The sequence below is a fragment of the Pongo abelii genome, chromosome 18 (assembly GCF_028885655.2).
Source record: "Pongo abelii isolate AG06213 chromosome 18, NHGRI_mPonAbe1-v2.0_pri, whole genome shotgun sequence".
Classification (NCBI taxonomy): Eukaryota; Metazoa; Chordata; class Mammalia; order Primates; family Hominidae; genus Pongo; species Pongo abelii.
In genome coordinates this window covers 3,966,827-3,982,402 of record NC_072003.2, presented here as the reverse complement: position 1 = coordinate 3,982,402, position 15,576 = coordinate 3,966,827, and the positions used below count along the sequence as shown (strand labels likewise).

The 15,576-nt window shown below is 44.1% G+C and overlaps 1 protein-coding gene across 4 annotated transcripts in view; it reads left to right on the top strand.

Moving 5' to 3' along the window:
* CREBBP (CREB binding protein) overlaps positions 1 to 15,576 on the top strand; it is a 154,868-nt gene that overhangs the window by 92,733 nt on the left and 46,559 nt on the right. For 2 of the 4 annotated variants that reach the window (XM_002826060.5, XM_054533353.2), the window contains exons 6-13: positions 4,280 to 4,522; positions 5,894 to 5,996; positions 6,321 to 6,467; positions 8,361 to 8,478; positions 8,993 to 9,164; positions 9,516 to 9,560; positions 12,626 to 12,750; positions 13,386 to 13,565. In XM_002826060.5, the coding sequence (XP_002826106.3) occupies positions 4,280 to 4,522; positions 5,894 to 5,996; positions 6,321 to 6,467; positions 8,361 to 8,478; positions 8,993 to 9,164; positions 9,516 to 9,560; positions 12,626 to 12,750; positions 13,386 to 13,565 (1,133 nt within the window). The remainder of the gene's footprint in view (positions 1 to 4,279; positions 4,523 to 5,893; positions 5,997 to 6,320; positions 6,468 to 8,360; positions 8,479 to 8,992; positions 9,165 to 9,515; positions 9,561 to 12,625; positions 12,751 to 13,385; positions 13,566 to 15,576) is intronic. The other 2 variants (XM_054533356.2, XM_054533355.2) reach the window with 1 other exon arrangement.

The following is a 15,576-nucleotide window of genomic DNA, read 5'->3' as shown; positions in this document are numbered from 1 at the left end:
GTACCCCACGCTGTGCATAGGAAGGTGCCAGGTAGGAAGTAGGTCCTGGCCCACACAATGCCTGCAAGGTACGGTGGTGCCACCAGCAACTTTGTAGAGATGTCTGCAGGTCTGAAAAAATTCTTTTTTTTTTTTTTTTTTTTTGGAGACAAAGTCTCACTCTGTCGCCCAGGCTGGAGTGCAGTGGCATGATCTTAGCTCACCGCACCTCCATCTCCCTAGTTCAAGTGATTCCTGCCTCAGCCCCCCGAGTAGCTGGGATTACAGGCACGTGCTGCCATGCCTGGCTACTTTATGTATTTTTAGTAGAGATGGGGTTTCACCATGTTGTCCAAGCTGGTCTTGAACTCCTGACCTCAGGTGATCCCCCCACCCTCAGCCTCCCAAAGTGCTGGGATTACAGGTGTGAGCCACCTGAATAAATTCTAGCATTGCTTTTTTAGTAGAAATCTAAGTGTCTTGGTATCCTCGGGAAACTGGCTCCAGGACCCCCCAAGTATACCAAAACCAGGCGTACTCAAGCCCCGCAGCTGGCCCTTCCCGTACACAAGTTTCGCCTCCCGCAAGCACTGTGTTTCTGGCCTGCGTTGGGTGACCCCGTGGCTCACTCTCGTGCTGCTGAAGGATCAGCTGTAGCAACTACTGCTCTGCTTCATGGTGTATCTCCCCCTACCCTCACAAAGTTTGGAGATTTGATTCGTGTCCGTTTTCACTGAATTTCCAAATGGAGTTCAGTTTTATTGAGAATGATTAGGGGCTGAAGTTGTCTGAATAACTGAGTGCTTTGCATCAGCAACATAGACTGTACAGGGAACCTCTTAGTGGAACATTCCTTTTTTCTTTTTTTTTTTTGAGACAGAGTCTCTCTGTTGCCCTGGCTGGAGTGTAGTGATGTGATCTCAGCTCGCTGCAACCTCCACCTCCTAGGTTCAAGCGGTTCTCCTGCCTCAGCCTCCCAAGTAGCTGAGATTATAGGCGCACACCACCACACCCAGCTAATTTTTGTATTTTTAATAGAGATGGGGTTTCACCATGTTATTAGCCAGGCTGGTCTCGAACTCCTGACCTCAAGTGATCCACCTGCCTCGGCCTCCCAAAGTGCTGGGATTACAGGCGTGAGCCACTGCACCCAGCTGCACCTGGCCGTACCCGGCCTCTTAGTGGAACATTGTGCGTGAAGAGTGGCAGGTGAGTCCAAGCAAGAGCCTGCTATAAAACTTGGCCTTTTGTTCATAGGTCATAGGCTCCTTCTTCAGCAACATCAGAAGGGGTGGTGAGACTGGGGGATGTTGGGGAGCTTTAAAGAGGTAAATATCCGGGACAGGAGTGTTGCTTGATGGGCCCAGAAGAACCCATCCAGTGTGTTAGTGCACTGCAGGTGTGTTGTGACTTCCTAAAAGTTAGAGCTTTATGCTCTAGCAAGGAAAAAAGATGTAAAAATGGCCAAATGAGCACACGGCCTTGACATTGGAAGAGGTTAAGTGGCAATAATGCAGAAAGGATAAATAGAGAAACTTCATCCTTAGGGATGCCAGGTAGATGGACCAATCTCCGTGCATTTCTTTTCAGTTCCAAGGCACTCCATGGGCTGCGCTGCGAGGGCCCACAGTGTGCTTGGCCGCTGCGCTATACCTGGCACGTCCCCTGGACTCTGCACAGCAGGTTACGTGGCCCATGTGGCAGGTGGTGAAGAGCAAAACCGAGTTTGACGTTAATCCCAGCTTTCAGGGATGCACATGAAACGTGACATGAGCCTGATTTTCCCTGTCCCAGGGTTCCAAGGTGCAGTTTGGGTGCGTTAGGTGATTATTAGATAATCTGTTGTCCCTAGGCTCAGGGAATGCAGAGATTGTGCCCACACCGTATCTGGGAGCCTGGCAGAGTGTGCTCACTGAGTCTGTCATGTGAGTGAGTGAATACACGAAGGGTCAGTGTCTAAAGACAAGCAGGGGTACAGGAGGCACTGTGGGATTTCAGAGAGGGATTGGGAATACCACCATGGAACACGTGGAGCACCTTGAGGTTGCAGTACAGTTGATGGTGGCTTGTACATAATGACTCCCCTTTCAGTCAGCCATCACCCTGCAGTGAATGCCTGAGCACCCTTACCCTTCAGTATTTGTATCATTTCATCTAATAGCATCATTTGGACTTCAAATTCAGCCATGCTTAAATGGCAGAGACCTTCTTTATTTGTTCATAATTAATTTCCTTTGCTTCTGAATTTTAGAAATGAGTTCCGAATGCTTCTCATAGGTATATTTTCTTTTAAAATAAAAATATAATAATGTTTACATTTAGAAAATGAATGCCTGTAACACAAAATGCAGTGACCATGTCAGCAGCTTGCATGGGAGGCCAGTGTGAGTATGAGGCATTGGCTGCCCTCTCAGTGGCTGTGGGCTTAGGAGTGGCATTCACTGTAAGGTGGGGCATTTTAGTTAAGTAGATGGCACTTGGGGAGGTGTGGATAAAAGGGAAATGTAGTAGGAAGAAGTCGATAAAGCGTTCATGGGAAATGGAAGGCTCCATACTTTGTTTCTTTTAAGTTCCTCTCCACAGTCCATCACCATGTGTGTTAAATATAGTGTAGCCCTGTTCTTCCTTACATCGCAAGGTGATAGAAAAATAAACTATCCTACCACTGTTAACTTTGATTTCTATACCATAGTGCTTCTTAAAAATGTAGGATGTCGCTTTCAGAAGTATGGTGGACACGTTTAAAGTTTTGGGGAGTAGTAAGTATTAGAATACTTTTAAAGGTATTGTGCATGACTGACTTCAGCTACACACTTGCCATAAAGTGCACCTTGGGAGTTGCTTTTCATTTATGTTAATGAGTGCTTGGTGTGTGTAATTGTGTCTGATGAGTGTTAATGAGTTGATCTGAATATCATTATTAGAAAAGTTAATAGTATGGAATGTATAATTACCAGGAATTTTTTTTCACACATTTTAGTTTAATTAAGTTGCTCTGGTAAGTATTGGGGTTATTATAGGTGCGCTGATGGTTGAATGTGAGACTATTACTGTTATACATAGTGGTTGGAATTTGAAAGAAAGGCTTTGTGGTCATGTTTTATGTATCAAAAATGGTGTGTTATAGCAGCAACACTATAAGATGGTATTTTTAACATGACTCTCAAATTTGTGGAAGTTAGAAAGGAACTCAAAAATAAGAATAAATAGTATGATATAGAACTTCTGCCATATGATAAATTTTCACACAACAACATTTGGGTTGTTGCGACAGATGAGTGGGCAGGCAAACACATAACAGGTGGGTAGATAGGTGGGTAGATGAATTGACTTGAAATGTCCAAGTTGATGCAAGTTTGGAGTTGTCTCTCCATTACCTTGGAAGCCCTTTGGGATGGAGCTCCTTATGTTGACACTAGTTTTTCCTTTAGTCTCCTGGGGTTAGCTAGCTGGATGGGGCAGCTTCCCTGCCAGCCACCGGTGGGTCTGGGTTGCAGAAGCTGACGTTGGCTACGTAAGGCAGAGCCACCTCCTGAATATCAGAGGTGCTGAGGTGGCCCCTGGATAATAAGACCCATGCGGAATTGCGAAGCCTCACTCCAACCTTAATTTCAAACAGCTCAGTCAGTCAATCAAGTACAGTATTTCTTGAACAGCTTCATGTAGCCAGAGAGCTCAGCGTGGTGCTCTGCTGCATAGGAATCCCATCAGGAGGATATGTTCATGCTGTCATTGTTTGTGTAAGTTTCAAGGACTTGCAATTATGTGATTTAGAAGAGCACATTATAGATTTATTAATCAAAACCGACCGACCAGGTATCATCTCTGCTCCTTCTCTTAAGCCCTCTGTACCTGTGCAGGTGAGCAGTGAAGGACAGGGTTGGAGTCAACAGGAGGGGGCTCCTCTGTTCATCTCAGAGGTGTCTACTGGTCCCCAGAGAATCAGACATTTCCCTTGTCATACATTTGCCACTCCCTGGAACTGACTTCTTGAGGAGTCTCTAGGTTTTAAGACATACTAATTTTTTTCAAGTGATATCTGTGAGATTTTATGATCTGTTGCATGCTAAGATAGAAACTTGACTTTTCTTTAACTTTTTGTTCCTCACTTACTGCTAGGCAGAATAAATGAGTCCTTCAGCACAGTTCCTTTCTCCCTAGCCTTGTTTACCGCTTTATGATATTCATGTATAGTATTTTGATGAAATGTATTTGCTTCTCAATAGTTTTTAAATCATTTGTGGGCTTCTCCCTTTTACTTACCTTTCTTGTTTGTCTGTCTGTCTGTTTGTCGTTATAGCCATCCTGGGGTCTCCAGCTAGTGGAATTCAAAACACAATTGGTTCTGTTGGCACAGGGCAACAGAATGCTACTTCTTTAAGTAACCCAAATCCCATAGACCCCAGCTCCATGCAGCGAGCCTATGCTGCTCTCGGACTCCCCTACATGAACCAGCCCCAGACGCAGCTGCAGCCTCAGGTTCCTGGCCAGCAACCAGCACAGCCTCAAACCCACCAGCAGATGAGGACTCTCAACCCCCTGGGTAGGTGAAGGAACTCTCAACTTCATTCTTACTTGTCCAAATGCAGCAAAGGGAATGGAGTGATGGAACCCAAGGCAGTTTTCAGTTTGTTTTGTGTTTTTTACTACAGTGGTTGAAATAAAAAATCTCCCAGGAAAAAGCTGAAGTATCTGATGCAAGGAAAAGGTTACATGCTTATAAAAAGAGCAGCATTTGCAAATGAAGCAATGTTTTTGTTGCTTGCTGTGCCACTTCTGTCTGGAGAGTTTTCATAAAGAATGTGCCATGTGGCTCAGAATGCAGATCTCACAAGTCAGGATGCTGACTAGACGCCTTGTGCTGACTGTTGTCATTTATTTGATGGAGAACTTGTGTTTGCCACTTTCTCACACATCTTGGTTAGGGTCTGCCCCTCAGTTGGAAGTGACCAGCCTGGACTTCGGCAGGTTAATGACAGGAGTCCTGGAAACTCTTGGCTCAGACTGCTGGACATGTCAGCATTTCTTTTGTCACCCCAGCCCATTATTTGCCAGCCTTTGATCATTTGCCCACACATCGCCATGATTTTGCCATTTCTGCATATGGTTTCCTTAATATTTTTCTTTAAGTGGACACAGTCCCTTTACGTTTAGGCTTAAGCTAAGCAGTGATGTCTGTGAAGTCAAGACTGGCTGACTAGTTGTGCTAGTTTTGTTCTTTCCCTAATAGAATAACTATTTTGCACTTAAAAATTACTCCTTAAAATATGCCCAGCTAAAGTCATCTTACTTGTTGCTTTTTGGAAAACAACTGCCCTAATGAATGTCTAACTAATACTGGCCAGGAGACTGAGTTAGAATCCTGAGACCCAAGTGTTAATTTAACTCCTCTCCTGTTGATGGTATAATTTGGGACTAGCTTAACCTTTTTTCGTCTCAGCTTTCCTTTCCTTTAATATGAAGATTGTAGACAAATTGACCTCTACATTTTTTTCCTGAGCTTAATTTCTATGATTTTATTTTCTGATATTGGGGGTGGAGACACAGAGGTATGTGTCAGTGCAGCTGAGTCACTCAGGAGTGATACTAATGAAGCCGAATGAAAGTAAGAGGCCGCATATGGGTCATTTATAACTTTTTCACTTAGATACCAGCTAACCTCCATAAACACACCTTACTTTGGTTACAAAGTAGAGTGGGGAGGGTGTCTACTGATTATTTGTGCACGTTGATTACCATTATTGAAAATATGACACTCAGAGTTCCTACCTCAGTGCTTACTATAACTGGCCAGAATCACTTATTTAAATAATCACCAATTGTTTATATGGTGACATGTTGGATGTCTGTCATCAAAACTTTGAAGTATATGTTAAAATTTAACTGTTGATTGATTTCTTTTCTGTCTTTAAAGGAAATAATCCAATGAACATTCCAGCAGGAGGAATAACAACAGATCAGCAGCCCCCAAACTTGATTTCAGAATCAGCTCTTCCGACTTCCCTGGGGGCCACAAAGTAAGAACCTGTTTCAGTTCTGAGTGACAGTCCAACAGGAGCATGAACTGAGAACCACGCAAAACTGCTTCTTTCTAAATGTGTGGCAGAGAAAATAGTTTAAATGGGGTGGTGAGGGGTGAATGCTGTTTTCCTTTTTTTCTTTAATTATAAATGTAGAGCAGATAATAGATTAAACATACTTTAAGTTTTATTTATTTACATCACTTGGCTCTCCTGACTTAAACTTTTAAAAGTCACATGTGGTGGTAGAAGAACCTTATTAGACAGAGTGTGTTTGAGTCGCTTCAGTAGATGGATGAAGTGTCTTTATTTCCTCCTTAGCCCACTGATGAACGATGGCTCCAACTCTGGTAACATTGGAACCCTCAGCACTATACCAACAGCAGCTCCTCCTTCTAGCACCGGTGTAAGGAAAGGCTGGCACGAACATGTCACTCAGGACCTGCGGAGCCATCTAGTGCATAAACTGTATGTAACAGTTTTGCAGTTTCATAGATGTTTGATTTTATTCCTGTGTTGCCCATTGGCTGCCAGATGACAGTACCCTAGGAGCCTATACAAGTCACGTGCTTATTTAGGGAGCCACTCTCACTGCTGGTAGAGTTCTGGCAGCCCTAGGCAGGCCAGAGATTCCCACACTCTATGTCATCGGTGAGCGGGGGTGACAAAGAGAGCATTGGTGGCTCTGTACTGCCGAGGGGCACTGACTTGCAGCCCCTATCACCGAGGCAAAGACCCTCAGTGTAGCCTGGCCTTAATGTGCTTCTGCACTTTAGGCTGCATGAGGGGGCTGGGGTTAGCTCAAGAGCCTCACCTTATTTTGTAGTTCCAGATTCTAGTTGTGGAGACCCCTCAGAATTGGAAAAGTTTAGAGTATAGATGGCATGTCATTATCACCTTACAGTTAGTTAACATAACAGAAAATTAACAGTTAACTTTTTTTTTTTTTTTAATTTTTTGAGACAGAGTCTCACTCTGTTGCCTATGTTGCCTAGACTGGAGTGCAGTGGCACAATCTTAGCTCACTGCAACCTCTGCCTCCCAGGTTCAAGTGATTCTCCTGCCTCAGCCTCCCGAGTAGCTGGGATTACAAGCATGTGCCACCACTCCCAGCTAGTTTTTGTGTTTTTGGTAGAGACAGGGTTTCACCACGTTGGCCAGGCTGGTCTCAAACTCCTGACCTCAAGTGATCTGCCCACCTCAGCCTCCCGAAGTGCTGGGATTATGAGACACCGCACCTGGCCTTTTTGTTGTTGTTGAGAGAGAGAGACGGAGTCTTGCCAGGTTCCCCAGGCTGGTCTCAAACTCTTGGCCTCCCAAAGTGCTGGGTGGCATGAGCCACCACACCAAGCCTAACTTTGTTGAGCTAGTTATTTTAAATGAGCTAGACTTACATTCTCTTTGAGTTTTTTCCCTTTCTTATTTTGATCAAATTTTTTTTAGTAATAAGTAGTTTAAAAATTAGGGATTTGAAAATCGTGTTATTCTGGAAATGACCCAGCACATACGTATTAATAGCAAAATATTGATGTGTTTGATGTGTAGATAAGTTGATGGGTCAGGATTGTCTCCAGGGAGTTATTTCATTCATGTATTGATATGCTAGGCAAGAGAGGCTTGGCATTTCTCTCCACACTGTATTGCCACCAGAGATACATGATCCTGATTTTGTAGTGCTTATTTGACGGCATTGGAAGTAGCTTCAGGGCAGGTGCAGTGGCCCCCACCTGTAATTCCAGTGCTTTGGGAGGCTGAGGTGGGAGGATTGCGTGAGCCCAGGAGGAGTTCAGGCCAACCGGGGCAACATAATAAAACTCCATCTCTACAGAAAATTTAAAAAGTAGCCAGGCGTGGTGGTGTGCACCTGTACTTCCCAGCTTACTTTAGAGGCTGAGGTGGGAAGATCATTGAGCCCAGGAGTTCAGAGTTGCAGTGAGCTATGATCATGCCACTGTACTCCAGCCTGGGCGATAGAGCAAGACCCTGTGTCTTTTTTTTTTTTTCTTTTTTTTTGATAAGGAGTCTCACTCTGTCGCCCAGGCTGGAGTGCAATGGCACGATCTCAGCTCACTGCAACCTCTGCCTCCCGGGTTCAAGCAATTCTCTTGCCTCAGCCTCCTGAGTAGCTGGGATTACAGGCACCCACCACCATGCCCAGCTAATTTTTGTATTTTTAGTGAGACGGGATTTCACCACATTGGCCAGGCGGATCTCAAACTCCTGACCTCAGGTGATTCTCCCCCGTCAGCCTCCCAAAGTGCTGGGATTACAAGCGTGAGCCACCGCGCCTGGCCGAAACCCCATGTCTTTAAAAAAAGAAGAAAGAAAAAAAGTAGTTTGATAGATGTGTTATCCTTTCAGCGTCCAAGCCATCTTCCCAACACCTGATCCCGCAGCTCTAAAGGATCGCCGCATGGAAAACCTGGTAGCCTATGCTAAGAAAGTGGAAGGGGACATGTACGAGTCTGCCAACAGCAGGGTAGGTTGCTGCTTACCGTGCTCTGGCCTCTACAGCATCTTTAGTAGACAGCACTACATTTGTCTGCTTTGTTATCTGAAAATAGTGGAATCTGGGTAGTTGGGACAGACTCCTCACCTTGAGGCCACTGGCCAAGGAGACTTCCCAGATAAGACACACATTTCTTGCAGAACTCTTGATTAGCTACATTGGTACATGGAGTATATAAATTTACATTATATCCATGGGATATATTTTTCATAGTAGGTGTGTTGTAATATTGCTAGCATCAGTGAATATTCAGGAAGTTCATTTGAATGAAATGGAACATGTATTAAGTACCTACTATTTGATATGTCCTATAAAGTCATTGGGAATTTAGCAAGAATGTGGGCTTCTGGTGTATCGGGTATTTGCATACTGCTTTTGCCAGTGTACTCAATGAGGAAGTTCATTAGTTAGAACCTACAACACAGATCATTCAGTTGCTTTTTACAGTTTTAACTGTTTCATATTGAATATTATTGCTTTTTAGGATGAATATTATCACTTATTAGCAGAGAAAATCTACAAGATACAAAAAGAACTAGAAGAAAAACGGAGGTCGCGTTTACATAAACAAGGCATCTTGGGGAACCAGCCAGCCTTACCAGCCCCGGGGGCTCAGCCACCTGTGATTCCACAGGCACAACCTGTGAGACCTCCAAGTAAGGATTTTATTTCCTACTGCCATCCCTTAGCCTGTTTCCTTGGTTTTCCTTCGTGTTTGGGGTGTATTTCTAAACAGAGAATTAGAATATCTGATGCGTGCCCTGCAGAAGCTGTTGATGTGGCAGTGGCCCTGACCACCTGCCTCAGGCTGTGTTGGGACACTGAGTTTCTCTCTTGGGAAGACCCTTTACAGGGTGCGCTGGCATTGGAACACACGTGCTTTTGGAGCTATTGGCTGTTTTCCCGTTTAAGTTTGAAGTCCTAATAAGAAATTTCCTATTCCTGAATCAAGGATCATATTAAATAACTAGGGTGGTTTTGTTTTTGTTTTTGTTTTGCCACCATAGATGGACCCCTGTCCCTGCCAGTGAATCGCATGCAAGTTTCTCAAGGTATTGACCTGTTTGTGGTGAATCATATTTTAGTTTAACATTCAACAGCCATAACTTTCACTGTTTTTTCCTCTCCCCCTGTATATTTCTTTCTAACCGTTTCTTCTTTCCATTCCTTTTTGCTGATGAGCAGAATTCAGTTCTACAGGTAGTATGGATATGTTTATAGTATGAAGTTTGGAGATTATAGGAAAGATCTACCAAGAGATAAGAAGTAGTATTTAGCTATTTATTTATTTATTTATTTCTATTTTATTTTATTTTATTTTTATTGTTTTGAGATGGAGTCTCACTCTGTCGCCCAGGCTGGAGTGCAGTGGCGCGATCTCGGCTCACTGCAAGCTCCGCCTCCTGGGTTCACACCATTCTGCTGCCTCAGCCTCCTGAGTAGCTGGGACTACAGGCGCCCACCACCATGTGTGGCTAATATTTTGTATTTTTAATAGAGACGGGGTTTCACCATGTTAGCCAGGGTGGTCTCGATCTCCTGACCTCGTGATCCGTCCACCTCAGCCTCCCAAAGTGCTGGGATTACAGGCGTGAGCCACCGCGCCCGGCCTTAGCTTTTTATTTTACTTTATTTTATTTTATTTTTTTGAGGCGGAGTCTCACTCTGTTGCCCAGGCTGGAGTGCAGTGGCACGATCTCAGCTCACTGCAGGCTCCGCCTCCCGGGTTCACACCATTCTCCTGCCTCAGCCTCCATAGTAGTTGGGACTACAGGCGCCCGCCACCACGCCCGGCTAATTTTTTGTATCTTTTTTTTTAGTAGAGATGGGGTTTCACCATGTTAGCCAGGATGGTCTCAATCTCCTTACCTTGTGATCCGCCCACCTTGGCTTCCAAAGTGCTGGGATTACAGGCGTGAGCCACCGCGCCCGGCCAACTTTTTATTTTTTTTAATGGATGGTGAAGGGGGCATGGTACATTACTCTTAGGAAGAGTCTGAGAAAGAAGCACCCTAGATGTGGGGAGGGAGTGCTTCTGAATGCTGAGAAGGAGAAGCATGCAAGACAGTCCTAGACTGCTGAGCACTTGCAGAGGCTGAAATGGGGACGGCACGGGCTGCTCTTGGCCCTAGGGTTAAGCCCAGCTGGCTGGATGTCAGCTTCTGGAGAGAGTGTTACACACAGGTCCTGTGCCAGGTTGGGGTGGCAGCAGCTGTCTCAACAACCTTGAAAGGTTCTTAAGTAGAGAGCCTCTGGTTTTTGGTTGGTTGAAGCAGTGATTTTTATTTTGGGGCAGGGAGCATTTGAAAACCTTGTAGCTCTTGACCATTGAGACCCAAGCAGGAGGACATTTTTCCAGGTTGTGAAACAAGGTGGTGACATTATCCCAAAGACTCTGAGGAAAGAGGCTTTGCTGTGATTTGCAGAGTAGTTTGGGAGGGAAGGTAGAAGAGATCATTTTAAAAGTTGTGTTCGTATTGCCTCCTGGAAAAGACATAGTAGATAAGCTGATATTATGGAAAAAAACTTAATCAGGGACTTGTTTTGATGGACTAGATTTGAGGGGTGAAAGAAATCAAGGAGTCAGGCTGCGTGCAGTGGCTCACACCTGTAATCCCAGCACTTTGGGAGGCCAAAGCAGGAGGATCACTTGAGGTCAGGAGTTGGAGACCAGCCTAGCCAACATAGTGAAACCCCATCTCTATTAAAAATACAAAATTTAGCTGGGCATGGTGGTGCTCACCTGTAATCCCAGCTACACGGGAGGCTGAGGCAGGAGAGTCACTTGAACCCAGGAGGTGGAGGCTGCAGTGAGTTGAAATTGCACCACTGCACTCCAGCCTGGGCAACAAGAGCGAAACCCCATCTCAAAAAAAAAAAAAAAAAGAAAGAAATCAAGGAGTCAGAGAAATTGAGCCTTAGGAAAGTGGCTGGATGCTGTGTTGGGGATTGGTCCAGGACTTCGGCCTGGATAGGCAGATGCTGCTGGTGTGGGGTATGATGAGCCTGCTGTTTACCAGCAGAATATTGGAATAGATGTTTTCTAGTTATGCACTTAGCAACCTCCCTACCAGCACATCTGGGTAAATACAGATTTCTTTTAAGTGCTGTTCCTTAGTAATTGTTTTTCATTTTGTTTAAAAAAAATTCTCAGGGAGAGGGGAAGCTTACATTATAGACTCCCTGGAAGGTCTTCCTGGTCTGCGTTGGCACTCAGTTGAGGGTACCATTTCTAAGTAGTCATTGAAGGTAGTGCTCCGTGACTCATCCTTTGAGCCTTCTCATGACTACAGCAGCGCTAAGGCAACAACTTCCAGAAATTCTCTAAAGGGTTCTGTCAGATTCTAGTGTTGGTCCTAAGACTTATTTGAACTGGTGCTTCTTTAGAACTCAGAGTTTACAGAGTATTATTGGAAATTGGAAGGAACTAGACACCGCAGTCTGGAGATACTTACCGGCTGTGAAGTGTCTTTCGGTGATGTGGTGTTCCTATAAACTACAGGAGGCTAAGGTTGAGGACGGCTGACCCTTGGGCACTTCTTATGCTTAAGGTGCTTGCAAAATTAAAAGAACGTTTGGAGTCTTAGCACAGATTCTAACAATGAATGTAAACCCAGCAAGGAGCTGGGAATCCTCGGATGATGGGCGCCAGCTGCTCCAGAGGCATTAGGTATGGGTGTACACAGAAGCTTGCCCTGGTCTCTGGAAACATCTCTTCTGTAGATTGTGGGGGTGCTGTTCTTCTTTCAGGGCACCTCCTCATCCTCTTTGTTGCTATGATACTTTGATACTCTGCCCTCTGGCTCAGCTCTACCACAGCCTCGTTTAATGTCTCACTTACTTGTTCCTGTCTTACCCAACCTTATGCCTTCATGTCCTCGTCCTTCCCTGGTACCCCTCACCATGCCACCATCACCACCCCTACATTGATGCCATTTTCTCTGGATATGGAGAAGTATGTTCCTTCATCATCTTCATTGATTAATTGGGTGCTTTCTTTTCAGTTTTCTGTTGCCTGTGTGTTCCATCTTATTTTACTTAGAGTTTATTTAGCAAGTTGTAATTCTGTTTTCCTGTGGGTGCGTTTCCTAATGAACCGTTGTGGGTACATTTACAGGGATGAATTCATTTAACCCCATGTCCTTGGGGAACGTCCAGTTGCCACAAGCACCCATGGGACCTCGTGCAGCCTCCCCAATGAACCACTCTGTCCAGATGAACAGCATGAGCTCAGTGCCAGGGGTAAGTGTTCTCTTTCGCTGTGCTGCACATAGCCCTCCCTCTCACATGGAACATTATCTAAGCAGCAGAATTCATGTCACTTGAGAATCCTGTGGTTCTTGTTCCTTTGAATTTGGGTTATGCTTTATTTCTTTCATCTCTCATTTAAAAAAAACCATTACTACACAGAATTATTTGACTGTTAGTTATTTTATTAGAATAACAAATTCATAGGAATGTGTGGCTTTGTGAGAATGTGGGAGTTCCAAGGCTGGAGAAGGCAGCCTCAGATATGTGGCCAGCAGGGAATTGTCAGCATCTGTTGACTGAGAGCTCGCTCTTCCGAGGCTGCTTTCTAAACACTTTAGAGAACTCATAGGCATGTCTTAAACTTTAAATTATAGCCTGCTATTGATTTCTATTCAGAGGACATTTTGAAGCTGGCTCATTTGAGAGATTGCCTGAGAAAGTGTGTAAGGTGTCCAGGAGCCCGGGAGTTCTTAGCAAGTGGTGGTCTCTTCCCATGAGGAAGGGCGGGATGTGAGCCCTGTGCTTGCCATCCTCTGGGGTTGTGAAGCCTTGGGTCATTCTGGCTCACCTTGAAAACTCTGGCCGTCAGCTTCCGAACTACAGCTCTGGTGGTGCTTGTCTCGTAGATGGCCATTTCTCCTTCCCGAATGCCTCAGCCTCCGAACATGATGGGCGCACACACCAACAACATGATGGCCCAGGCACCTGCTCAGAGCCAGTTTCTGCCACAGAACCAGTTCCCATCATCCAGCGGGGCGATGAGTGTGGGCATGGGGCAGCCGCCAGCCCAAACAGGCGTGTCACAGGTACTGTGCCCCACTGGGACCATGGCTCCCTAAGAAATAAAATTCTTGTTTTAAATTTTGTTATTTTTCTGTGTTCCTTCGTGGAAATTAAAATTCCAGAATACAGATTTCATTTCTTTGTATCAGCTTCTCTTTATTTTCCCCACCTTTGTCCTGTAGTCCTTACCTCGTTTGGAATTTCTCTTATCCTTTCTGGGTTAACTATATGCAAAAGTGGGAATGGATTTAGAATTTTTGGTTTGTATGCTTTTGTGTTTTGATCTTTGGGTTTTTGTTTTCTTATTTTTTGTTTGTGTATTTTAAATTCTAAGTTTAACGTGACCCTGAGAGGCATTCGGATTTTAAAAAGGGAGTGAGAAGGACCCATGAATTCACTCTTAATGATTTGGTTTTCATATCTTTTGACCTGTCTCCACTGCCAGGTGAAATCAAGCTAACAGAATCATTTCAGTAGTTCCCTTCTTGTTAAATGTTTTTAATTTCTCAATCTAGAGCTGAAGAAAATGATTTTCCATTTATTCCTTCCTTTTTTCCTCTTTTGTTAGTTGTAGTGCATATGATTGCTACTGTATACAAAATATACATGTATTTAAAACAGACAAAATCCTCCCTAAAAGGTAAAATTCTTGTTTTAAGTTTTCTTTGTTTGTTTGTCTGTTTTGAGACAGGATCTTGTTTTGTTGCCCAGACTGGAGTGCAGTGGTATAATCTCAGCTCTGCAACCTCCGCCTCCCAGGTTCAAGCGGTTCTCCTGCCTAAGCCTGCCAAGTACCTGGGTTTACAGACGCCCGCCACCACACCCAGCTAATTTTTTTTTTTTTGTATTTTTAGTAGAGACAGGGTTTCACCGTGTTGGCCAGGCTGATCTCGATCTCCTGACCTCAGGTGATCCACCCACCTCGGCCTCCCAAAGTGCTGGGATTACAGGAGTAAGCTACCGCACCCAGCCTCGTTTTGAGTTTTTAATGTGAAATAATGCTGCATAAGTCATTATTATATATTAGATTTCCTCACTAAATGATTATTCTTAACTTTCTATAACATTTCATTTCTCTGGAACAAGGATTAGCAAACTTCGTGTAAAGGGCCAGATACTAAATATTTTCAGCTTCGCAGGCCATTCAGTCTTGGTTTTCATCATTTACTTCTGTTCTTGTAGTGCAGAAGCTGCTGTGGTACATAAATGAGGTGGCTGTGTGCCAATAAAGCTTTATTTACAGAAACAAGCAGCTCAGTGTGTTTGGCCCTGGGAGATTGCCAACCCCTGCTCTAGAACAGTGATTCAGAATCATTTTTAAAATGTTCACAAATAATTCTGAAGTGTCTCCCCAGTATAGAACCACTGCACTGAAACAGTTCTCTTTCAGTAACTAACGTGTGTGTATGTGTGTCAGAGAGAATTTTTTTTTTAAATTTTTAATTGTTAAGGGTATTTATGGATGTATATATTTATGGTCAATAACTTTTATTCTTATTTTTATTTATTTATTTTATAGTCCCCAGGGAAGAAGCAACTTAAAAAAAAAAAAAAAACCTTTTTCTAAGCTAAGCTTAGAAAATGTTAAAGAACATTGGGTACATGTTACAGAACATGAAGCTTATAGGCTGGGTCAATGTACAGTGTCCCCCCCAATCTGTCATTTCACTTTCTGAGGTTTCAGTTACCTGGGGTCAACTGTGGTCCAAAAATATTAAGTGGAAAATTCTGGGAATAAACAATTCATCAGTTTTAAATTAATTAGCCAGGCATGGTGTTGCACGCCTGTAATCCCAGCTACTGAGGAGGCTGAGGCAGGAGAATCACTTGAACCCGGGAGATGGAGGTTGCAGTGAGCCAAGATTACGCCATTGCACTCCAGACTGGGTGACAGAGCGAGACTCTTGTCTTTTAATAAAAAAAAAAAAAAAAAAAAAAAAAAGGTTTTAAATTGAGTGCCATTCCAAGTTGCATGATGAATTCCCTCACCATCCCACTCTGTGCCACCAGGGATGTGAATCATTTATTTGTCCA